This window comes from Lepisosteus oculatus, chromosome 3, assembly GCF_040954835.1.
Source record: "Lepisosteus oculatus isolate fLepOcu1 chromosome 3, fLepOcu1.hap2, whole genome shotgun sequence".
Lineage (NCBI taxonomy): Eukaryota > Metazoa > Chordata > Actinopteri > Semionotiformes > Lepisosteidae > Lepisosteus > Lepisosteus oculatus.
This window is the reverse complement of record NC_090698.1, coordinates 56,960,567-56,987,848: the sequence shown is the minus strand read 5'-3', so window position 1 is coordinate 56,987,848 and position 27,282 is coordinate 56,960,567. Positions and strand designations below refer to the sequence as shown.

The 27,282-nt window shown below is 37.1% G+C and overlaps 1 protein-coding gene across 1 annotated transcript in view; it reads left to right on the top strand.

The window, feature by feature from the left end:
* fbxl17 (F-box and leucine-rich repeat protein 17) overlaps positions 1-27,282 on the top strand; it is a 318,224-nt gene that overhangs the window by 73,987 nt on the left and 216,955 nt on the right. Inside the window, exon 6 of the mRNA XM_006626957.3 lies at positions 26,955-27,062. Within this exon, the coding sequence (XP_006627020.2) occupies positions 26,955-27,062 (108 nt within the window). The remainder of the gene's footprint in view (positions 1-26,954; positions 27,063-27,282) is intronic.

The following is a 27,282-nucleotide window of genomic DNA, read 5'->3' as shown; positions in this document are numbered from 1 at the left end:
GCTATCACTTTAACTAAAATGTTTATATAATGCCTGAAAACAATTTCATTGATTTGCAACTTAAGTATTCTATACTGGAGTTCTTATTGACAGCCTATTTTAAACCAACTTTTTTTCATACCCCACCAACCCAAAGCTGAGAAGCTATTGGGAACTCTATATGCTGAATTGCCAGCCCTGCAGAAAGTGTTATACTGGTTCTGCTCTTCCTTCTGGATGTGGAAAGATGTTGTCTGGGTTTGGCTGGTTTCCCTATTCTCCAGTGAAACAGAACTGGGCAAGAGCCAGTGGGTATCAGGTTGTCAGATGGCAGGCCTGTACTGTAAATTGCAACTTGTGTGTGCTTGCTTTTGGGCTGAAAAGAGAATCTGGTATGGTGATAAGGCGAGAGAGAGTTCTCCTGTATAATTCCTTTCTGAAATCCATGTTTGGGCTGCAGTATCGAGTTAAGATAAGATCACTTTATTGGCCATATACAATTTCTTGTATTAGGAATTTGTCTTTTCACATACCCCAACTTGCTCTCCATGAGACACACAGACAGGGAGAGAAGCCGGGGGTCAGAGCACAGGGTCAGCCATTTTTATACGGCGGCCCTGGAGCAGTTGGGGTTAAGGGCCTGGCTCAGGGGCCTAACGGAGTAGGATTCCTCTGCCGGCCGCCGGATACGAACCGGCAACCTTCCAGCCACAGGCGCAGATCCTTAGCCACAGAACCAGAGAGTAAGGTTGGTAGTGTTTATTTCTTTTGACTCAGGACATTGGTGATCTTTGAAGTCTTGGGTTCACCATATTTCTGCATATATAACAGTATGTCAAGAACTAAAAACGTACCTGAAAGTGAAAAATGTTTTGTCTGAATTAATCACTAGTCCTTTGCCACAGACCAAGTATGCACATTTGAACAATTTTTATGATCAAGTATAAGTAGAATGAAACTTAATAAAAATAATTAATTGTTATTAACCACTTATTCTCTAAACTTTAACCTAGCTGTAGTGCTGCAAAGGCACATGTTTGTAATTGTGATAAAGATGCGGATATTTGTTAGACTTCAAATGACTTTTTTTGTGTTATGGTGAGAAGTAGCATTTCACAAATTTCCAGCAAGACCTCCTGTTTCTAATGTTGAATTTATATGTGTTACCACTTCTTTAGTTCAGTTACCTTTATAGGTCTCTGCTTGATTGGGGATGTATGGCAACGTTAATTTCTTTAGTTTCTAATGTAGTTACAGTGAACATTTTTGTGTTTTACAAAGTAAATACAGTAATTAGTTCAGCTAAATCCTGTCTATAAAAGTAAAATCCTTGGTATCAATGTATAAACAGCAGTGCAGGATGTGATGTCTTCTGCACCGTGGACTGCACACTTCTTTTGCATGTCTTGAACTGGTTTCACTTTCACCAAGCTCTCTATTCCACTGCTTTTAATTTAGATTTTATTATTATTTATTTCATACTTGCTGTGGTTTGTTTAGTGAAGTGGGTAGCATATCTAAAGCAGTTGTACGTATGTTCTGCAGGTTATGTGTTATCTTCACTGCTGTTGCGTAAAGAACACTGTTTGCTAAAATGTAATTTTTTTTATATGCATTCCTCACTGTTGCAGTCCTTTGTTCAGAACAATAATGTAATTCACTGTTTTGAGCTGGGTTTCCTAAAGGACAACACTTCCTCAGCTCTGTAATAGAAAGAGTGGCAGAGACGGAGGCAGAGATGATTGGTGAGTGTTATCAGTACCGCTTGTTACCTCGGTGGATGCAAAGGAATATTTCCATGTTCCCGAGACACAAGCAGCCTCTGCCAGCTCTGGTGAGCACAGCACAAGCTCATCAGGTGCTACCGTACCTCTTTGTAGGCCATGTGGTGCAGTAAGGAGAGTCGGCCACAGATGACAGCCTCACAGCTTGTGATCGAACACAGGCTAAATAAGCACCCCCTCCTGAATCCCCGCAAGTGTCTTGTAATACCCCGTGTTTCTAGTGTTGAACTTATGTGGATCATCACTTCTGACTTTTTAACATGCACGCAAGTTTCAGCTGTCACTACTAATAGGAGCAGTACCTACAGAATGGGCAATTGTAAATATAAAAGCCTGTCATAATTTTGCTGATGTCAAATTATGGAAATAATAGGTGTAACTGAAAATATTATGAGCCATTTGTGACATTTTAAGAGATAGATTACAAAGATTTAGAGAAGGAAGTTTTACTTGTTAAAATTCTTTGACTAAACAACACCTCTAGATGACACTGAAGTACAGTATCTTGCAAAAGTGTGGAAAACATGGATATTTTTCACATTTTGCTGCTTTAAAGCTTGAAGTCTTAATACTTTGAAGTAACAATTATTGTTATATACATAGCTTACTCCACACATTCAAAGAATGAAAATAAGAGAAAGTAAGGGTTAATAAAATGAAAGAAAAATGGAAAATTCATGACTGTACAGGTATTGAAACCCTTTGAAACCAATGAAGGATGCCACTGTGATGCCAAAGAAAACTTCAACAAAGCTATGGAGTCCAGTGGTTTAGAATGGAGTAAATATGCATCAGTCAATATTACCAGATCTTGCAAGAAAGCTTGCTATATGGGAAAAGTGGAAGATCCGTACATCATTCTGCTCAGATATTGTATCAAAGCATATAAGTGACACTGCAAAAAGCTTTGTCGTCCGACAAGATAAAATTGGACCTTTTGGGTCTAAATGCAGAGGTACATTTTAATGGACCCATCATAGTGCATTACTCACGTAATACCATCTCTGCTGTCAAGCATGGTGGTGGCAGCTTTATAGTGTAGCTTCTCAGGACGGACTGGGAAGCTTGTCAAGATTAAAGGCACCATAGATAATGCAAAGTATTGGTCATTGTAGACCAATGCATCAGGTCTACAGCTGGAATAAAAAACCTTTTAGCAAGACGGTGACTAAAGCACAAGGCCAAAACATCACTGGAATTACATAAGAATAAGAAAATGAGAGTCCTTGAGTGGTCCAGTCAAAAGCTTGATTTAAATCCTCTCTGGAAGGTGTTGTAAAAATTGAAAACTGATGTCCATAAGCAATCCCCAATTAACTTGAGACAGCTTGAGCAAAGTGAGCAATAGTTGCACCAAGCCGATCTGCAAAGTTCCTAAACATGTATCCCAAAAGACTTGTGGCAGAAAGTGCTTCCACCAAATATTGAGGTCTGAGGTCTGCATAGTTATGTAATCAACATATAGCAGAGTCTTGATGTTCATGAGGATAGTTGCGAAGAGCCAAATTTTGCATATAACCAAGTCTACCTCTATACTGTTGCATAATGTACTAAAGTATGTAGTACATATGGGCAAAAGACATAAGTAACCCTCTCTTATGAGATAATTAAAGTACATACTAATGCATTTTCATTTGGTTAATTTAAATAACATGGATGAAGTAAAAGAAAGAACAGTAATCACAAACTTACAGTAATCAACTAAAATTAACACAAATCCCTGCTCTGTGTCCAGCCTGAATTAGAATGAAATGTATCATTAGCAAGTGCAATGTTATCCACATAGGTAGTGTCATACACATTATACACCCGTTTTATGGGTACATTATCAGTAGTGTGGTATTTAAATCCAGGGACATTATGTTTGATCTTTGCAATAAGAGTAATGGGGGTTTATTAACTATGAGCCTCATTTATAATATATAAATGTTCATTTTTGGTGAGCATATCAGAAAATAAATTATGCTGGTCTTTGTCCTCTTTCAAGGGCTATATCATTCCTGTTTTCAGTGGATTGTCATATAAGGTTATAAGAGCTAAATCTCAAAGAAGATTGAGAAGAGATTTGTTCCATATATATAAAATCCTAGAGGGTCAAACAAGGGGACTGTTCCACATTCACTAGGTGAAACAAGGACATACTGTAGGGTTACAATGAGAATAAAAAATTGAATTTAGGATGGAGAATAGTAAAGGATTGTGGTGTGTGAGGCCCAGACTCTGGGCTATTAAGAAATTGCTGTATGAAAAGATAAACTTACTGTCACTACCAAATAAACAGGATGGGCTAATAGCTGTATTTATTGTAATATATATATCTAATATTGTCTTGTGTTTTTTTTTATACATATCTATACCATTATACAGAAAAGGTGATTTTTTTATTGTTTATTTACTTTTGCTTTGTTTGTTGTGCCCCAGGCTTAATTGAAACAGTTCTAGGCTGTAACTTCAAGTCTCTTTTGTTGAACCTGCATTATTGATTTGTCTTCGTGGATAATGCAGTAAGCAGCCTTGACTGTGCTGGAAGACTTGCTAGCAGTGGAAATTATCCTGTAATATTCAATACAGTTGTGTTTTGACCCTGAGAGTTCGTACTCCTATTCAATTAGCATTTGTGTAATGAAAAAGTTAAACCAAGCCATCCTTTTAGAAACTAGATTGATCCATCTTACTTGAAGAAGAGTGTACAGTCAGGACTATCTTGATGAAAGAAAATCTGAGAGATCCTAAGCAGATAACTGCATAGGTTAAATTATACAGAGATGCACTGCACTGTCCTTGCTAATATAATATGAGAGCATTTTTTTGAGCTTCATTTAAAATAAATGAAAACTACCGATTTTTATCAGTTCTTTTTATAAAGATCTTAATCCCAAACCGAAAGTTGTTTAAATTAAAAAAAGGAATAATTGTTATTTATGCAGGAGTTATTCAATATTCTAACATCCCAGGAGGTTTTTTTTGACCGAGCATCATATCCGTGTAGCATTTCGAAACCTTTTTTTTAAATATAGAAATTTAGGTGAAGATACAAGGATACTAGGATTTCACATTGCTCTCCGAGAGTTAAATATACATAACGACTTTTAAGCCAGCAGCAAAGAAAAGCATCTTTTTTTCTGGAGGTTGGGGAGGGGGGTGGTTCAAACATCAAAGCAAGCACCAGGGCCATATCAAAGTCTTAACCCTTATACATTAATAATGTGCAGTAAATAAATCAGTGCCTCGGGGCCTCTAAAAGATTGGTTTTTCTCTCTTGGGAGTTTGTGCCTCAATCAGCATGGAGAGCTAGTTAATAATATATTTCTTTTGAGCTGTCCAGTCTTCCATAGCTCAAATGCTTTTTACCTCCGTATTCTTAAACAGCGATACGAGACTAGAAGAATGTGCCCCCCTCTCGTTTCAGATTTTCTTTTCAAATTACATTTTGTGGTATCTTTCACATTAAAATGAAATGCATATTCTGCTCGGTTAGTTCGGTGGTTGGTTTAGCGAGCTCAAGTTTTTTTTTTACCTCTGTTTATAGATTTAAAAATGAAGTATAGTTCTGCTAATGCTTTTCTAGTATTCCCATTTCATGGAGATGGGAGTTTATTTCTTAGCTGTCCAAGAAAGCTTCAATATGAAAGTGTGATTGCTGGGCACTTTCGGGCACTGTCATATCTCTATGAGTTTTGATACTTTTTCAATCTTTGAACCAAAAGCGGTGACTGACATACAAAGCCACTGTTTCTGTCATTCAGTGTGACAGCATGTAACTCAATCAGCCACGCAGTGTCTGCAGTCGCAAATGTGTGTATCTGCTTTCTGAGTACCCTGCAATTTAAATAGGGGTGAAGTAGTGTCTTTGCAGTCTTGACTTTGCAGTTTGATTTTGAATCTCCTCTGAATTACATTTGCATCTTAGTACAGTTTAGGAAATAATTGAGATTTTCAATAAAACTTGACAAATCCTGGTGGCCTCATGTTTAAAGTAACTTGGTCATGGAGGAAAATTTTCCCTACTTCATTGTGAATGCCATGAGTCAAACCTGACGGATAGTTAAAATATTGAAATGTATATGCCTGTTGTTGTTTATGCATTAAGATGATTATTGTATTCTTTGGAATTCTTCAGACTTTGTTTGAAACCAGTATTTGATGTCACATAAGCTTGAAACAAAAGTACATTTGTCAATTTTTTGGTTAAATTCCTCCTGATTTGGGGTGCTGTCTGCTTAAAGATTGTATGTTCTTCATGTGCTCATGTGGGCTTCCTCTGAGTGCTCAGCTTTCCTCCCACAGTCCATAGACATACTGAGTCTGTTGCGTGGTATGCATGTCTGTGTATGCCCTGCAATGAACTGGCATCCCTTCCAGGGTGTATCTTACCTTCTGCCTGTTGCTTGCTAGGATAGGCTCTGGCTTCTCTACGACCATCTTTTGAATAAAGTATTTAGAAAATGGATAGATTAGTAGTTGTAGTTGAAATACTACAGTGTATTACCATCCAATATTTGTCAGTTACCACTTGCTCCTTAGGCTGCAGTGAGGGGGAGTTTAGCCAAACAGGTTCAGGATCCATAAATGGGATACTACACCATGGGTGGGATACCAGTTCATCACACAGCAGGCACACGTGTGGATGTCATTTAGAAACTGTTCTGTTTTACATTTTAGGGTAATTTAGTGAATATTCTAAAAACCATATAGCTTAGCAGCAATTTAGATTTAGTTCTTACAGACAGGCTGAGAGGTCTTGCTGAAATGCAACCTTTTATCTTAACAAAATTCCTTTTCTCTTAACAACAGTACTAAGGAGTGCTGGCTGCACCGTTTGAAATGCGGGCATCTTGATTTATAGCTGGATTGTCAGCATGTCTGTTGTGATGATCAGATACAAGAGGTCTAGCAGGCCTGCTGATCGCACATGCTCCTCCATTCCTCTTCTTAACTTCTGGGCTTCCTCTGGAGATCACATCACGGTGACATCTCCCACTGTGGAGTTCATACATGCATCATAATTTCAGATTTTTATGCATTGTGTTAATACAGTCTTTAAACACCACTGGCTGTGTTTTGCACCTCAAATCAATTCACCATCCAAAACCTACTTATCTCTACCCAGAAATTTAATATTGCCATAACATCAGGGATATTTGTTCTTGAGATGTACGTGTGTGCAAAGGACTCATACATATTCACAACAACAGCATGGGTCTGATTTTTCCCATGTGTCTGTGAGAGATAAGTGTGCAACACATCTGCGTATTACAGTTGTAAAGCTCTTGATTATATTGAAAAATGTTGAGACCCAAGTCTTGTTTTGCTTTTTCAGATTCATCTGTGTACTACATCGTTGAATTTTTCCTGGGAATTGTTTAAGGCATTGAGGCAAAGTTGGACAGAAATCGCGCCAGATTTATTTATTTTTTTATTTTATTGCTGCTGAATATAAAAGTGATTTTATCAAGAAGGCTAAGATTATATACATAAAATGATTCCTGTGCATCATCTTAATAACTCTTTCTGTCCAAATGTCGAAGGTTTCGCAAAATACCACTCAAGTTATATCCTTAGCTGTCGAACAAGAAAATGAATTCACTGTTAGCAGAGCTGCTCTGAAATAATACTTTAGATAGGCTTGTATACCTCTCTGTTGCCAATAAAATGTCTAATGGCATGAATTAAACTGTCTAGACTGCACTGGCTACTTTCCAGCGATGAATCCACCGTAACATTTATGGGATGATTTTCAGTGTCCTTTGCAAATATTTAAGAAGCTCCAAGATTAGTGTTTATGATGATGCCAGATGTACTGTTGACCGTTTTTAATAGAATATCAGGTTGAGTAACAGCTGCAGAAGAAACACAATGACTGTGTTATGAATCTAAGCAACAAGAGTAAAGAATCAGTGTTGTTCAGTCTCTACAAGCAATTTACATCAGTGCCCATGTATTTTGGAAAAAATGATAAAGTCAGACATAAAGCAAGCATTCTAATTTTCCTAGTTATGGTTTGTTTTGATTTTAATTGGGCTGTTTTTGTAAAATGTCAATTCAAAACAATTGAAACAAATGGAATTCCTTTTATTTTCAGTTTGGAATTTCTGTGTGCTGTTTAAATGGCATTGACAAAGCTAATGTGGCAGAAAATGGCCACACACAAGTGACCTTAAGCAGTCTGTGAGAAACCTTTTCTAATTAGCCAACACTCTGGCACTTAGAGTCTCCAATTACTCTCTTCTAGCAACCATTTATCTTGTCTTAATTGTTTACTTTCAGGTTTAACAGTCAAACATAGATTGAAACATTTATCCATCTTTTGTATCTTATTAAGTCCATATGGAATTAAAAGAGGAAAGCATTGATAAAGTGCTCTTTAGGGCTTGTGTGTGCTACTGTGCTTATCGGTTTACCCACGTTTGCCATATTCCAGAGCGATAGTTATTGCTGGGTATGGCTGGATGAAGAAGATTTAGAGGGGAGCTGCATCGGCTTGTGGACTGCAGTGGAACACAAACAGGTTAATTCCTCATTGAAAAGTAGAATGAAAAAACATCTTAAGCCTAACCACATGTGAGGTATTGTTTTCTGTCCGTCAGCATGGAATTAACCTCTACATGTTCCATTGTTGAATGAATGGGATGACTTTCAGTCATCCTGGGTGTCCTGCTCTACATGGGGCAGTTCTTGGCAATAGAGGGTATACTGTAGATTTATTTGTAAGAAATTTATCATTTGTCAAAGGGAGTATCTTTTTTTTTTCTGGTTCCTTTAACCTTACCTCATCATTTACAAGTTGGAGATTGTGTTTTATCTCTTTTTTTTTCCTCCCACTTCCTCTTGTGATTTGATGGTTACAATAAAGGTGCAATCTGTTGGCGTGGCGTATTATAAATTGTTGTTGGGTACAAAACTATTTCTCTTTCTAATGTTGTTTGCAAGCAGCGTGCGGCATCATCCTCTGAACTCATAAACGTGTGTGAGCCCAGCTTCCTACTATACTTTAGTACACCAAAAAACTGCACGTAAGTAGCAGTTTGCTTTCATGAAGGTGATATCGGCAAGAATCCCCAATAAAATGTACTCTAATAAAATCCACATGAATGCGGAGGGAGAAAATGAAAGGATAAAGGGCTTGACAGCTGCAGGTCCCTGTAGAGTATATTACACAGAGGACACAACGTATCAAACAGTATTGTGCCCAGTTTGTGTATTTTTTATTATTTTGTTTTCTGCAGCTTCTGCTTCACTTAATCATTAATCACAATACTGCAGGTGTCGGGGATGGGGCAGGGATTTCAGATAATGGAGCGGCTGCAGATTGTTAATGCGAGCTCAGGTCATAAAGACGGCTACCCAAGGTGACCAGGTTAGCTCCTGCCCTACGGATCCCTCGCAGTTCCAATCATGAATTGCTGCTGGCTGGAAGCTGCCGCAGGGAGCCTCCAGGCATTGCAGCCCAGTGTGGCGCAGGGACAGGAAATCAGGGCTCCTGAGCTGGCAAGCGCTTCGGCACACAGAGGAGGAAAGGAAACCGGAGGAAACAGTGTCTTCTAAATTTTGTACAATGTTTTTTTAAGAGGCAAGTTTCTGTTGCCTATCTGAGTGGGCATATGGGTTATATGGTCCTTTACCCTATACAGTCCTTCTTGCTATTAGTGTTGTTGTTAATGGTGGTATATCTGGATGTGGAATGAGACGGAGAATAAGCCATTCGATCTTTGCTTCAAATGAACTTGCACATTTGATTCAAAAGAAAAATAAAGCACTAGGTGATAAGCAACGAAACGCGTAAGGAAGCCATTGGTCCATTATCAGCTGGCAGTATGTAATGTTTAATCCATATAGTGTTTCGAAGGTGAAGGTTTGAAAGTACGCCTCTGCGGTTGCAAAAATAACCTCTCGCTAATCTCGCCACCATTTTATGAGGCAAGGGCTTCCAGTTGATAGATGCGTGCATCATGGCTCCCTCCTGGAAGAGAATCAGGAAAAAAAAGCCTCAGTGCTTTTCTGGTCGTGTGAAGCTCAGTTATTATTGCAAAGAGAGCACTAATTAATCTGTACTTAGCTCAGGGAAAAGCCAAAGGCAGAGCTCATTCTAAAATGTGATCACTCACAGCTATTGGTAGCTCAGATATGTTCAGCTAAGCAATCAGAATCTCGATGCAGTGTTAAAGGTTTGGAATGGCAGTCCTCATTTTGTCAAATCTGGTATAGCAGGCAGCCACTTGGCTGTTTCATCACATTTTCCTGATTCCTAACTGAAAGCTTGGGAGAAATAGCCTGTAATCCCCTGTAATTGAAAAAGTAATGAGGGGAAAAAATATTCATGCCATATGCTTGTTGACTGGTTTTTGGAATTACCAGGCCATGATTATTGATGGCATTAGGCTAATACCCAGTATAGAGATTTCAGGACAACTTGAAATAGGCTGGCTGGACAAAACAGTCTGTAATTCTGTAAAATCCCAGTAAAGGTTCCACTGTGACCATCAAGTCAAGTGAACATGGGAGAGTGATTGTATTTACTTTAGATTTGTTTTTTATCTGGCAATTTTCATTTTGAGAAAAAATGTGTTTCCATACTGAAGATATCTTTATATCTCATGTATGCGAGATATTGGTTATTATGCTTCTGTAATAGGTGGACCGGTGGGCATCTGATTTACGAATTTCAAATGGAGGTACAAAAATTAGAATTATATATAAAATGGATTGACAAGGAGAATAAAACTGAAGAGGAAGACGAAGGAAAGAAGGAACTCCTTGAACACCTCTTAAACTGTTTTTACATTTAGTTTTCTTTTTTTTGGTGGGTGTCTTTTTGTTTGTTTTGTTTTTTACTTTCTGTGTAATGCATGTGAGAATGACTTGATACGGAAGGTGTTATTTACCTAAATAATTTAAATTTTAATAAGGGAGATTATCTTAATCTTCAGTTCTTCAATTAGAGTTAAAACTGAAATAGCTTGTGAAACTGAATTATGTGAACTTGCAACTGGTTAATATAATTTAGCTCCTCTGTTTCATATCACAGGTGCTTATGTCTATTACCTGGTGGCCCTAGTCCAAGAGTGAAAGTACTAAACTCTCCTTTGACCAGTTTTCTCTTATTCAGTTTGGATAAAGGCAACGGTGTCCCTGGACTTAGAGATACTGAAGCAGAGAAAAGATAAAAACTCTATTCCCTTTTTTTCTGGGGACAAAACGTTAGGTAACCCAATTGATAATTTTTTTTTTTACAGTATTAATTGTCCTTTTTTTCTCTGTCATCTTGTCTTATGTTTCACATTGAGTATTGGTGTTTCTGAACATTTGAGCCAAAACCAACCAATCAAACAAAAAGATTTACTTATCCTGCGTATTTGCGTTGTATTAACAGAGCAGATGTTTTATGACAGGAAGTGAGGCTTTTGGGTCAGTTGCTTTGCCATTGCTCAGGTGCTGTGCTTTGCTGTGGTTTTATTATGGCATTGACCAGAAAAAATAGTTATGTGATGAAACTCCTTGGTGGGGCTAGCTATTAGATATGATAGGAACGGGTAAAAGTTCATTCCAAAGAAAAAAAACCCACAAAGGCTCTGGCTGTAGAGCCTTCTTCAGCCAAAGCACACTGATGCAGCTCTCTATTCAAACATTAGATATAAAATATTTGTATAAAAGTTAGTTGTGGTGAATGCGTCTGATTATAGCATAAGGAAATAAACTAAGGGTATGTTAACTACTGGGTAAGTAAATTAAAATAGAATGAGTTAAGGGATCAAACAAGCATGACAACATACAAAGTGAATTCCAGTAATTGGATGGTGCCAGTTGCAAATTAAATGCATTTTTCACAGGGCATGACACAGTTTTATTGGTGTTTCTCTGTAAAAGTCCAACTGTGCTTGGCTAAGAGTTTCTCTGGTTAAAGTGATTGAGACTTTTAATAGTCTTGGATTAAAATCAAAGTGTATTTTTTTAAACAAGTTGAATAAGATCGATATCATCTGAATAAGGAAGAAATACATTAAACATTTCCTGACACTTTTTAGAAAATACATTGTGAAACCAAGGTATTGCTCAAAGACGGGTAACTGTGTAGTTCAGGACTTTTTTAATGCATCTTGTTTAAGGCCAGCAAGGCACCCCATAGCGATAAAGTGTACAAAGAAACTGTACTGGCAATACAGTTAAATGCAAACATGCTTTTATACAATATCATTAAGAGATACGTAAATCACCAGGATTTTAGTGGAAAAAAATATTTGATGATTGTTGATAAATTTATAATGAGTCAGATTAATAATTTACATAATTTACATTTTCACTATATGCTAAAATTGCACTTCTAAATGAGTTGCTGTGCACTTTGTGCCTTTTGGTGTTCTAAATATTGTTCTAATTCTGCCTTCTCAAAAGAGTAAAAGTAACTTCCCTGACTCTCAAGTGCAGTTTAATTCCTGTACTTTATACATTCTCATACACTATTGATCCATAAAGACTAAAATCTATGAGGATGTTCTTAAGTTGCAGGCCTGTTAAAACCAGTGAGAAAATTATGAAAGTCTTCTGACAGAAGTCATTGCTTAAATGACTGGCAATTTCGTTTGCCAGCTAACCAGGGTAGGCTTAAATCACTAAATCAATCATCACAGCAAGTGTCCATGTAGATTTTACTAGACTAGAACAAATGCAATGCAGACTATCAAGGTCATTTGATGTTGATGTACAAAGATATTGTTTTCATATTCGATCATAGTGCAGGCATTTTGTGGAATGCATGCTGTGACATCCCCTGGCGTTTTGTAAATGAGAGACAAGAAGTAATGCGTTTAAAAAGTCAAACTCTTTTAACAGGCTTAAAATATTCTTTTTTTATGGAACAGAAATATATGGTTGAAATTTTATAGATTTGTATGAGGCTGATAAGAAGGACAGAAAAAAAGCAGTTTTGGATATGATGTATTCCTTTCAGACTTTGCACAAAAAGACCCAGTAAAACGTGGTACAAGCTGTGACCCAAGTTAGGTTGGCATATTTTTTCTTACGAGTAGACTAGAAGGGGAAACTGCAGCTGTAAGAGTCAGTAAGAAGGAATTGGCATTGATGAGTGCCTTTCAAATCACAGTGACGGTAAAATGTATACAGTAGCATGCAAAACCTCCAATTCACATAACAATCCCCAGGTATGCACAGCGCTATATTCTCCAGTTCAAAACGAGGCAACCAAACGTCTGCTGAGGCACAGCAGCTCTATTACATTGTAAAGAAGCAGGCGTGTGAATACATCTCTTTTAATCCAGTAGCTCTTGACTTTGGGTTTTGCCAGCAAATACAGCTTACTTGTTTACTCTGTGTGCAGATCACGTTGGAACCTTTCTGTGGTGAAATGTCCGTTTCACAACCTGTACTTATTCGTTCGTACATCGCAGTACATTAGTCATTACAGTGACTATTGAGCAGGAAGGGCGATACTGTCAATTCGTTTATTTTGTTATTGAGATTTAATATCTCGTTGGAAAATTGGGACTGCAGTTCCCCTTTCATGCTGCTGATGAAAGTGAGATAACTACCGTTTAACGAATAACAGTATCTTAGGAGTTGAAGTCTAGGAACACATTTAATATAAAATCCTGTAGTTATTTTAATGGGATTTTGGATCCCTTACAATTGTTTGGCAAGTGTGAACCATATTCAGGACTGACTAGATGGGTTCCATTTAATTTTATGTATAAGAAAATCAGCAAGAACAAAAACTAGCCACTAGGCATTAGATTGTGGAACTATGTTTACCTGGTCTTTACAGACCAATATTATATATAATAAATGCTACAATACATTTTTCATTTTGCGTAGCTATTGAATTTTTGTTGTTTACTGGTAAGTCTCAATTCCATTGTAGCTTTTTTGAATTATAGGGCTATACCAGAAGATAAGATGTTTCTTTGAGTGATAAGCGATTGCTTGAAGCTTTCTTTTTTCAGGCAGTACTAACACTTACTGCACACAGTACATTCTGTAATATTGTATATATAAAGCTGATATCAAAGAGAGACATGGATAGTGTGGAAATAGATTAAGGAGAAGCGCTGCACTGATAAAGCTTTAGCCAATGTTTTTATACGGAGTGTTCATGTATAAATGGCCAGTGAGGATCTTATTAGTCTTTCAAAGTATTGAATAAAAAGGTGCTTGCACATCCTGATAATATATATGTAGGATTGGTGGTAGCCCTCTAGGGTATCGCCTTATTTGGGGCAAGAAATGGTAGTTGCCACAATATTTTTCACTCTCAACCTTTCATTTCCAGTGTCTAGAGCGAGATTTAGCCATACTGCGTTTGTCAAAGCCAAGCTGAGAAAGTAGAATTTACTCCACTTGTTCCTAAAACTGAATCGGAGCAAGGACTGCTGGCCGTCTGCTGATTTCTTCTCACTTGGTCATAGCATTGTCTACCGCCAGGACCTACCCTAGAAGTGTTTTACATTGCCATTCCACTTACTGTACATGTGTTGTTTATTATAGTAAAAATAATGGTTGTACAAATTAGTATCAGTTTTGCCTCCAAACAATAGGTTAAGGTTTGTAGAGGAGGAAAGGAATTTGCGGTGCATGCATACATTTTGCTATTATTGCAAATCGAAAGATTTTTCTGTACCTGCCTATTGCCCCAGACTTGGGCTCTTTTGTATTTGAAAGTGAAGTCAGGCATTTTACTGTCTGGTTCAGACATTTAGTAAGCAGACAGAGCTGTGCTACTATCAGTTAAGGATTTGCCTTTGGTATTAAAGTCAGAAAGATGACATTTGCATTAAGCTGATTTGGCAATTGTTTTTGGCGCCTGTGATCATGTATAAATAATAGCTGCTGAAAGGCAGGGAGGTTGGGAATATTGACGGCTCAGTGGGATAACAAAAGTGTAGACCCACCATTGTGTTCAGAGGTGTTCTTTCCCTATTGATTTTAAAGACATGTAGAGCACAGTCATGGAGTGGAAAATGAGAGTCCTGTCGTTAATTGTCAGGCCTGTCAATACTAAATTGCAGTGAACAGTGGCAAGGAGTGTCTGCAGCATTTGTTTTGATTTTCTCTGAGGGCTGCACTGTGTCTCAGAGTGATATACAGTGGAACAAGTATGCAGTCTCTTATCCTTCATTAATAACCCTTCTTTAATTAGAAAGTGATTTATAGCTGCTGCTGGGTTTTCATTATGATTTTTCTTGCAGTCAAATTTTCGGCAAAAAACAAATTGGGATGTTCAAACTGTCATGTAAATGCCACTTCTTGAGTATTAAATAATTAGCATAAAGTAGCTCTTGTATGACAGCTTGTAGTCCGCTGGGAATTTGTTCGTCACAGTAAGAATAAACTATGCTTTCCTCTCATGTCTCTCTAGACTGATCGTTCCTCTAAAGAAAGGCAAGTACTTGTATTTTTAAGTTATATGATACTAGTTGTGAAAAAATAATGTATTGGATAAATTCAGGAGATTTTGGCTCTTAGTAGTATTCTGGGGATATAACTCTCAGGCTTTGTGACAGATTTCATTTTTATACCTGGTTATAATTAACTTGCATTTTCCATTGATGTTGGATACTCCTTTCCTGATTGGAAAAATGAAAAATGAGAAAATGCTTACTGATCCCGAATAGCTTTGGCTTCATAGAGGCCTTTTTTGTCTGACTAAGTAAGAAGTTACATGTTTTGAGAAATAAATATGCACTGAATGCCTTTTCTTGTGCGCGTGAAACAATTTTTCTGTAATCACGCTACATTGTGAGATGCCTCTTGTTACTCATTGGCTGCTCTGCTGAATCCTCCATGCTCATTGCACACTTGAAAAGCATAATATATGAACCCAGTGAGGGCCAGCCTCCGTGTTGTGGGCCACAAGTGGGCCTTGAAGATAAAAATGACATGCAAAATGTGAATGGTAGTGGTGATTTCTTATTTTGCCTATCTGATATTTTAATAAATTAAGCAATGCTATATATTTAATAGTCTGTTAGTTGATGTATTAGGAGATACTTCGTGGCCCTCAAAATTATAAACCGCACGGGACCTGTGACTTAGTTTAGCTTGCCCTGTATTACATTAACTTTTGTGCTTCACAAGTACACCAAAATGTTAGTTTATATTCAGATCTTTTGGGTGGCTTTTGATGAATAGTCATCATAATGTATTAGTAACTACATTCTTAATTCTACAGTCCAATTTGTATAATGTTGACAGTGTGGCGCCTTTCAGAATAATTGCTGTTGGGTATAGAAAGTTAATTTAAAAAGATCCATTCTAAATGACTCAAATCCTGCTGTTTTGTGCTAGCTGTGATCTCTCTGCAGGACTGTAGTCAATAATTGTATTTAATAAGCAATCAGTCCAAGCGAGAAATAAAACTGAAAGCAGTGCCATTTAGTTGATGTTCTATAAACCTGCTAAGGAGATTTCCGTTACTTGTGACTTTATTTAGCGATCAGTATTGCATTGCTTGTGTTGCTAAAAAAGAATGAAATGGGGTCCATTAATCTACGTGTTACTGAGAAAGCTATACTTCAGACTGGGCAGAATTACTCAGCTTGCTCACCCACATATTCCATTCAGATAACACTGGTAAAATCATTCAAGTTCCCGGTTCTGAAATTAATTATAACTACTTGCACTTTCACATCAACATATCAATATTTTACACAGAAAGGAGCGCTTCCTAAGCTTGGAGATCTGGGAAGTTCAGAAAAAATGGCAGTGGTCTAAATAGAGAAGTATAGAAATCAGATTCTATTGATTTCCCCTTAAGCATCATGCATTTTGTGTTTGATTTATTCTGATGAATAAAGTATTTCAAACGGATTTGAAGTGCTTTGTGTCTGTCAGGCTTTATACTTATCTATATGCCTTAACCTGCAGCATTAATCTATATGTTCTAGATAATATGCTTTCTTCATGTTTAATTTAAACAATGCTAATGTGTCCATAGTACTGCATACATTTCAGTAGTTATGGAATTATCCAGTCCCATTGAAAAGTGGCCAATTGGGCTATAAACTGTATAATGCAAAATATGCAATTCTCAGTCATAAAGTGGCACCTCCAAATAGAAGTGTTAAAGCATTTTTTCTTTAGAGCAATATCAGAAAAGGCAATCCATTATATTTACAAGGAACAATGCAATGCAGTGTTTTTCAATTATTTCGTTTCTGAATATGAATTGCAAAAGCTACCGAAGAGACGTGATGAGGTACAGCTGTCTATTTTAAGTCTGCTCCACAAGGTAACATTTAAGGATCTTTGTGCTTTTGTTATTGAAAAGAGGACGCTAGGAAAATTAGCTGTTTAATATACAGTTTATACTCTAATGCTCTGATAGGATAGACTTTATTTAGCTGTTGCTACATATCGTGATACTGTATGCTATCTTTACTGAAGATAGCAAGTGAGCCCAGTCTTGTGTGTAAACTAGTATTGAGGAAGAGACTTAACTGGATAAAATACATTTCAAAATGCATTGTTGTTCAAAAAAATACCTGAACCATAAACTTCAGACTATGCTAAGATTTAAATGATCAGTACAGCCGGGAAGTCTTTAATCTGTTACATGTGTTTGAAGTAAACCCTTCATCATTTGCTGTGTTTAAAGATTTAGTTAGAATTTGTTTTTAAGTTAAGGGTAAATCTAATTTAATCAAATTAAATATCAAGGTCACTGCCTTTTCATACCGGGCTGTTTAAAGTTTCTTTTTGCCCTGCTGGGTGCTGAACAACAGTATTGGAAAAGAGGGTATTTTCCATAATTAAGGTTGTTAATTATGGTTCATTTTTTAATTGATGAACATTCCCTGTGGCAGTTAAGAGAATGTAAACTAGTATCCTGCTGGCCAGACTGATGGGGCTTCACACAAGTTCATAGTGCTAATGAGACCCTCTTTCTGCTTCTGTGTTTTTTGGGTCAGCAATACCAAATGGCAGTGTTTGAGCTGACCTCAAGTGTAACGTAGATTTAGAAGTCGGTTCCTAGACTTCTCTAGTCCTAGATGGAATGTGTTTATGAAAGCTAGATGACCTGCTGTCCCATCAGTCCTTTCCTGGACTCCCAGCAGTTTGTAGGGTTTGCCAAGCAGTGGTGTGGAAATGACTGAGCAGCCCCAGATTTGGGTGGACTGAGTCAGCTATCCTCAGCCTCTTTAGCAGTTGTCTTTGCTGGTAGGAGGTGCACCACTGCTCTATTCAACACTAATTTTTCCATGATGCCCCATTTCAAGAAGTTGGAGCATTATACACAGTTTGTAAAAAGGGCAAATTCCATGGCTACATTATGGAGGATAAGTCACTGAAATATCGTAAAGTTATATTATAGTGGTTGTGTTCTGCAGTGTTTGCGAAGAAGAACAAACCATCATTTTCATGGTTATTGTCAGAAATCCAAACAAGGAAATGACCTCAGATTTGAGATTTTCTGCCCAGTGAAATTTACAGCGTTTCTTTGTGCAGGCAAATGTATGAGAGATGCATGAATAAACATTGTGTTCAAGTGCACTTGGGTTGGCTGGTTTAGAAAAGTTTTCTTGGTAAGCTTATATATGCAGAGGGTACCCAGAGTTCTGCGTTATCATGCAAGTGAAAGGTGGAAGAGCTGTGTTCTACATGTGTGCATGGCAGGTGATGGGGATGCCTCATCATGCAGAAATCAGCACTGGAACAGTGTGTTTAGGAGGAGAACAGAGTAACGTTAACTGGTGTGTAGCACCTACAAGGTGAGATGATGATGGCTGTTTATTATTCAGTGGATTCCATACCGGCAGGACTCATTCATTTATACAGGAAGTCTTATTGAATTCAAAGTGGAATAGGTTGTGTTTATGGAAGGTGTTATTGTGTTGGAAAGCAGTGTAATGACAATCATTCTGGCTCATCTGAAACATTCGCATAGATTGCTTTTTTTTTTTAACATGACTTCCGTGCCACTATCAAAGCGCTTAAGCTTTTGTGAAGGTAGCAATAAAATGTGTTCATAAATTTAGACACCACATCAATTTTAATGCAAAAACTTTTACAATTGCATCTGATTAACTGTCCAGAATTATTTTCGCCTCCTGTGTTGTTTTCTGTTCTATTAGGTATTTTTCTGTTCTGCCAACCTGTCAGATGCAATGGACAAAGCTACATTAATTACAGTTGCCATAGCGCCACAGGATCTGACCTGCGCAGATTTAATTGTGACTTTTCTGTCTTCTTCACTTTCTGCAATATGTCTAGACTTGATTGATTTGAATAATTAAAATATGCCCAGATTAGACATATAGAGTGTAATGCCCCAGGTTAACATTTAGCAATAATCAATATTTTTGTTGCCAGCATATTTTATCATTATTACATTTCTAAATGTATGTTTTAAATCTGATGTTTTTTAAAAAAAAACTTTTAATCTGTTCTTAATTTTATGGAACATCCCAGTACTAATTTGGATTTGCTTACTTTCATTCCTTTTCTTGTCTTCCAAGAAAACATGGGATTGCTGCTGGCAAGCAAACAGATACACTTCCAGACGTACACATAAAATTAATGATCACATACTTGCTGTGCTAACCCTTTTTGAAATTGCTGCAAGTTATCATCTCTTGTTAAGGTCTGCAAATAAAGTAATGAGAAAGAATTGCCTTGTGTCTAATCTGAGCAGCCCTAACTGCCCCTTTGCGTTTTTCAGTCCACGCTTCCACGGATTCATGGGGTGTCCTCTGGAGCACTGTTAAGAGAGAGATGCGCTTTAAAGTTTGCCGCCGAACCCATAAACCCCTGTTAATGTTGAAGTGTATAAAAATGAGTAAACAGTTTACCTGGAATTCAAACCTCGCTGGAGCTGTGCTGATGAATGGCACTGTGCATTCCATGCTTCACACAGCCCTTCTCCGTTTGACATCTTAGCAGTATAATTGCACTCGCAGGGAAACGCTGATCAGGTTGCGCTTGGCCAAGCAGTTTTTAAAATCCAGCCTAAACAATTGCAGTGACACCGAGTGGAAGTTAGGGACAAGAAGAAAGCTTAACGAAATATGTCATTAAACAGGAACATTGCTAATTGTGCACACTATTGCTCTCTCTGTCTCTCTCACAAACCCTTTACGTCGGGAGTTTGAAACAGAAGAAAATTCAGTGTGAAAAAATCCATTAATTATAATGACAAGGGCTAGCAAAATAAGCTAGTCTGCAGCATCTATCCTGTATGCTTGTTTGCTCAAAACATCTTAAGAAAGATTAAAAAAGTGTTATTAAGGTTCTTCACCTGGATCCAGCAAAACATTTGCTGGTAACTTTTGATGCAGAAAAGTAATATGAGCTATTATTTATATGAAGAGGGATAAAAGCTTTTTAGTGTTTGCAGTCTAGTGCTGTTATTGTGTGTTTTAGGGTAAAATGGAGATTGCTGTTGCTATGAATGAATTCAGCATCAATAGTAGTATACAGATACACCCATCAGGTATGGGTACGCATAGGCGCCACATTTTCAAAACCTGTATTGGATGGGTTAATTTAGTGTTGTTTTTGTAATGCAAGTGTGAATCAGGGTGGCCCTGTTCTGCTTTATCAGAAAAGGGCTGTGGGAAAGTGTAAGAATGGATTGTTCATGGTACTGAAGCCTACAAACAGATCAGCTCCTGTTCTTTTTTGTCTTCATCTCAGCTCCTGGTTTACTTTTTTCTGCTTAAAAAGAGGGTGGTAATGAACATGAACCTGAAACCGACATACTTTGTTTACAGGAAACAGAGAGAAACTTTTAAACAGCCTGGGTAGAGTCCTGGCATTCTAGAAAATAATATACCGTATATGCTTCTGTGTCATTTTATAGATCACCCAGCCTGACCACCCTTGTGGCTCATAACATTGTCAAACCTTTTGTCGAATTTTCCTTAGGACTTGGTGAAACAAATATATTTCTACAACAATCGGTGTATTTGGTTGATGGAAATACTGTACATAAGTCACATGAGTCTTAATCGGAACTCTACCCCATTATATTGAACAGCCTTGACAAGGACAAGCTCAAGACAGAAGCACAGCAGAGGTGTGTAGCTTGGTGTTATGTACCATGCAGGAGGGCAGATATTTATACCTCGTCTAATGTGTTGTTGAGAAAACTTGACAGGTCCCGCGTGTTTCCATTACTGTTTTGTCTCCAAATGTTTTTTTCCTCACTATTTTATTTGTATGTACAACACTTTTTAACCTCATTGTCATTAAATTAATCTGCTTTACCATTATTTTTCCCATTATTGTAATTTGTTTTTAAGATTAATGTAAATGTTCTGTAACCATCATTTACCTTTAATGATGAGGGATGCCCATTTTTGCATGTTGCCATAGGCTCTGCACTGTAAGTTTTTGGCAATTGATGAGCAGTTACTAAAGTAAAAAAAAATTGGCCTTGCAGTCAGAAGACTCTTTAAGTGGGGCGGTGAGACACACTGTTGGGAATTTTTCATCTTTTCATTTTCAAGGGAAAGAAAACAGTGATTTCTAGGAGATTGTTTTCCCTGCATCTTGTATTTACTAAGAAAAAATATTTTATCATCAAAGTAGTGACATTTATGTTTCTGCAAAGTGACCCCGACCCCTCTCCCAAATGATGATGCATAATAACTGAACTGACTGTTCAGAACTGTACATTTTGAAAAGAAAACTTTGCAATATTCGCCATATTCTTTTTTTTTCCGGATGTATCCTCTGTTTTAAAGGATAGAGATAACCATTAGCGTTAGTGTCAGAAACAGGGGAAAAATTACATTTGATTCTCAAGGCTGCAATTTCGTCTAGATTGATTCAATTAAAGTTTGAAACGAAAGGTTGGAGCCATAGTGAGTCTGAGTAAGAACTTGCTATTTTCTCTGTTTCTCTGAGTTAATTACCAATCTGTCACTCCTCTCATTCCCCAGTGACAATAATGTAAGGGATCTTCAGATGATTAAATTGGTCAGGAGCCCCTTAACCTTTAATAAGTAGTAAAGGAAAATAACTTCATGCTAATTGCTTTAAGCGATATTGCTTGCTGGAAAATGCTTCATAATCCTATAGTGGAGATGTCTAATTTAATACAGCTGGTGCTTCATCCTGAAACATATCCAAACAGAATGCTGCCTTTTTATGTTTCAGAGTGGAACATATTAGCACCAAGAAAGTAATAATATTGTGATTGGAATACTATATTTTTATAAAAAGCAGACTCTCTGACTTGAAATGTAAGTGTTGTAAGATCAACTGGAAAAGAAATATATCTATTTTGTAAGATCTTCTGGAACTATGCACCTTGTGAAACCATTTCCTTTCATTTCAAGAGAGCATTTCTTAATGGGTGAAGGACCTGTTTAAAGTATGGATGGACAATATACCTGTCAGAGTTTAATGTATTATACCAGTGATAAAATCTAGACTCATTCTTTCGGGGATCCTAGTTCTGTACTGCTTATCAGACGGAAAGAATGCTTAGTTGTATGCCTTCTTCCATTTTGTTATTAGAACTGATTGAGGGCTCCAGATATTGATGTGAGTAAAATAGAAATATTGACCTGTCTGCTCAGCTTCTAGTCAGAAATATTTGGCAAGCTTTGTCATCAAACTGTGTTGCTAGGGATAAACCTGAACAGAGGGGTGAATTTCTTGTTAGAAATGTTCCTCGGAGAAACTACTATTAAACTTCTATTTCATTCTAATCTCTGTGTGTATGTATGGGGACAAGCAGTGATTCTTATTTGGAGTGGTGTTCACAGTCTGGGCGCCATTCAGAGTTGAATATTGGGGAATATTGCTTTTCCCTCCTTTCTGAGATGGAAGCTTTAGGGGGGAACCTTTTAAGTTTTGAATTTGAAAATCAAATGTATGTATTGACTACTAATATTTCAAGCATGATGAGATATTTTGTCTAATGTAGACCACCTTGTCACCTACTTTTCTCCAGGGCCTGAACCGTACACAGAGATTTGAGTAAGGAACTTGGCCCCCAGTTGTGTAATTTCCACTCCATTTGCAAAAACATACTTGACAGAATAAAACGTAACAGGCTTTCCAGGGCAGGACAGCCAGCATTTGCATTCGCAGCTTGTATCCAGTGTTGCATTGCATGTTATTTCAAACATAATTACCCTCTATTAAATCAGAACAGGCCTGGGTCCTGTTAAAAAATTAAATTGGTGCAGCTGATTAGAGTTTCAGATAATCAGAAATGCTCTTTGCTGCTTCTTATCACAGTGAATTGTTTTCACGCACACCTTCGGTGCCTTTTATGTTTTTCAAACACGATTTTTGGCAGAAGAAAAGGAGTCGGTTTGTCATTTAGAAAATGTCAAGTTTGATCCTAGGTGACCAGCACATTGTTGTATGCTGAAGATGGGCTGTGAGGAATCAGATAAATTTCTTAATATCGGGAAGGAGGACTTTAGAATCCACTGTAATCCTAACAAAGACCTCCCCTCATTACTTTTCTCCATGGGGAAGTGAGTGTTATTGCAGCTTTGCAAGAATTACAGTGATCCATACCTTTTTGCTGTAAGCTGGCAGCGGGGATGGTGTACATAAGTCGGGCTGCACGCTGCACGGTTTGTTCTTTTCACAGGGTTTTTATCCTATTCAAAGCTTTAGCGATAACCTTTATGACAACACAAGGAATCATAAAAGAATGGTAAGAGTTACTGAGCTAATATAGTACAACGCAGGAAACAAGTGTGTGCTCACATCGGGCTCTCAACGGAGCTATTCTCAGCACCAAAAGAAAATATTTGTTGCCTTTGAAGTCCAATTTATAGCAACAATTAAGAGTTTAAAACTAAGTATGTACTGTACAGGTACACTTATCTAAACTGTGCTTGTTCTAGCATAGGCAATTTATTTCTACAGGATGTTAAAGAACAAGCAGTACCTTTCTTAAGAGTCACTCACCCTAAACTCTAGCTGGTATATGCATGTAGAAAACACCAGCAAGCTGTTTATGACTTGTTCTCAGTTATTCAATATATGAGCAGAGAACAGATGGATTTAACAGTTAGATCCATGCAGTTTTCTGGCTTGAGCCTCAATGTTTTATTTCTCAGGCTTCAAAATGAAGTGTCTGTGTTTTCCCTTACAGCTTACACTGTAAACTGTGAGACTGTTTTTCATCTGACAACCACAGTCTCATCAGGTCAAGTTGGAAAAGGTCAGCAGGAGCTGATGATTGGCATAAACTCAAGTGGTTTTCAGATCAAAAGCTGTGGTCTAACCATACAGTTTTGGTAGAGTACAACAGACGCCTGTTGTTAGAAGGTTTTGTCACATTAATGAGAAGTGCTTCTGCCAACATTCTTTGGTGGGATATTATACTCCAGTAAAGAGCAAAAGGCCTTATACTGCTGTACTCAGAAATCTGTGTCATAAAAGCTCTTTTTGCAGGAGCTCAGATCATTCTAGTAAACTGTGCCTCTGTCGTAGGTTAAGTCAGAAGATCCCTTGAAGACTAGCTTATTTATTTTCAGTTTTTAATGTGATTGTTATTTTGTTCTTCAATATCAGGGCCAGCTTTTAATATTCACCAGACTATAGCATTTCCATTAGGCCTAAATAAAATGAATAATGGTAAAAAGATATGTTCTAGTAAATGTCTGTGGGCTGCTCAGTTTTAAAGAACACAGAGAAGGGGATGTAAACAACAATACTTGGTCACAAATGTGCTTGAACTATGAACATTTTTCTGTTTTAATGAGCCTCACCTTTAAAAAAAACAACTGTATTAGTCATGTTGTACCTCACTATGAGACTTTGACATATTTCCTACTGAATGTCCTATGTGAGCAAAATAAATAATGTATATCAGCATCATAAAAAAGCACAATGCAAGTTTCCACGGGTATTTCTTATTACCTTGTATTATTATAAATTATTATATAATTATTATAAAGGTAATTTGTTATTAACTTATATGTTTATGTTTATATTACCTTATATATGGTCATCTTGAGACTTTCATTGGATTATAATCACATTTTTTTTCTTAGTAACTAATGTCCCCAAACATGCTTAAAACAAATGCTGTGTTTTACTCTTAGTAAATCAGTCTAATTTAAAATGTGCTCCCAATAAAATAACCAGTTTATGTGATGAAATATTTTTTTTGTATGCAAAATCCAGTGACAAATTTTGATGTAATACATTTTCACATTAATGTATTTTTTTCCATGTACATAACCTGGATATTAACAAAGATCAATAATTCTGCCATAGAATTCTGGCAGATTATTTAATGCCATTTAGCCAATTGTATTTTCTCATATATCTTTGTAATAAGTAGAAAAAATATCTACTGTATATGCTATTAGTTCCAAGCCAGTATCTTTCCCATTCGTAAGCCATAGTGCATAACTTAAAAATCTCTGCACATTGTTGATATGATGTTAGAACGTTGTACCATACAGAATGAATGAATGTCAGTGAAGGTTGAACTAGCAATCAAATTATTACAGATTTCTGAGTGAGCGCTAATGGTCGGAGGTAATGTGATTCCTATACTCTTGTCGACAAGAGGTTCTTTCTAGTACAGCTGGAGGACGATAATGCTTTAATTCTGTTGAAACTGATTAAGTCAGTTGCTTACTGAAGTTTTTTTTGCATGAAGAACTTCTTCTGACTAAAAAATAAGAAGGATGTTGGTAAAATGTTAACCATTTAGCATGTTTACTTGTTTCAATGTTTTTCTTAGCCATGTAATTTCAGGTTGCATAGATGAGATAGTAACATGATATTCAGTTTTTTTAGTTTTTAAGCAGTACACCTGTATGAGTGTCATACAATTACCGATGGAAATATATTTCCAAAGGAAGGAAATAGATTTGTAGAGCAAGGCTCCAGTGAAACCAGGGTGGTGGTGGTGGGGGATATGAAGTTTTACTGAAGTTTGTTTTTTAAACGTTTTCTTTGTTTTGCCTCTCTCTCTGGTGTAGATTTCGTTTTCGCAGTTTGTGACCTAGAGGTTGACATCAGCTGTTAACTAATGCACATTCTCTCTAAAGAAAAGTTGCTGTATCTCAAAGTGAAGTTTACTAAGGTCATTCTTTGGAAACATTTGGAAACATGTCTTTCTCATATTAAATGTGTTAAGCAAAGTAAAACATTTTCTCTCTATTATTTATTCGTGTTCTTTGAAGAAATATTTATCTTTTACCTTCTTGAAAGGTCATGAATGGTTTGGGCTTTTTGCTGGACTTATTTTTTTGTGGTGATAGATAGTAGTTAACTTCAAAGAAAGGCACACTTGACAATGCATTGAGCCTCTGGCTGTATAATATCCTGGGGGCATTTAAAAAAAACTAATATACTAAAAGAGCAGAGTATCAGGCAGTGACCTTCAGGATTGCTAAAAATGGAATTACAGGGTACATTCTAATGTCAACACTTACAGTGTACAGTACATAGATGGATTTCAGATTTATATGCACTGACATACCATGGACTGCATAGTGCTTCTCGCGGTAGATTTGGTACATGCTTTGGAAACTAAAGAGGAACTTAAACATTGGTTTACATTATGAGAGCAAAGAAAGAAAATGTAATACCTATGGGAAAATAACCATTACCGGATACGAAAAAAAAAAAGGATTTACCCCATAATTTATTTGCCCCTTGAGAATTTATTAGCATTAGTTAATGGTGCAATCTATATAACTGTCAGGAGAGAGAGGTTGCTAAAATGAAACAATGTTGAAAATGGTAATAAAATAAAAGCCTGATGTAACTGAATTAGAGATTTCACTAAAAGCATGAGGAAGAGAAAAGGTTGCTTTTTGGATGCAGAAAAACAAGTCGGGGATGAAATGTACAGTTTCTTTAGAGCAGCAGAGTAGAACTAGCAAGATTATAGTTTGTGGCGGTGACTTGTTTTAAACCTTTCAGAATGTCCCCCCAGAATGTTTCTGATAATGAAATGTAAGATTATATATTACACAGTAAACCATAACAGTTTATTTTACAGAAAGCTTTTTGTCTTCAAGTCATTGATTTCATAAGGAGTTGCATAAAAGTAGTTGCCCAGTTAAATTACTCACCTTCTCATAAGTCTTGCCTACAAATTACGGAGCTGTTAGCACCCTGATGACTTGGGTGAGCTGCAGTGCATTCAACAAATGTTCCTGCTTTGACAGTCATTATTCGTTGCGATATTCCTATACAGGTTGCATGTAGTCTCATCTCTTTCTCTCATTTTGCTCCTCACAGGTGACAGATAAATCAGTAAAAGCATTTGCTGAGCACTGTCCGGAGCTGCAATTTGTCGGGTTTATGGGCTGCTCGGTTACATCCCAAGGGGTCATTCACCTTACCAGAGTAAGTACCAGCTTGGAAATGGCTGTCATTTGCACCTGTAATAACTGTCAGAGCTGTCTCTTCAGACATCTGTACACTAATTGGGAAGTGGAAAACTGGACCGAAGCTAACATCTTCTTTCTAGAGTGAGAAGTCATTCTACCATTTCAGCCTGTGTTGTTTACCCGTTATAAGTGGACCTGTTGTAAAAATCTGTGTGATGAGTTGTATACTGTTACTG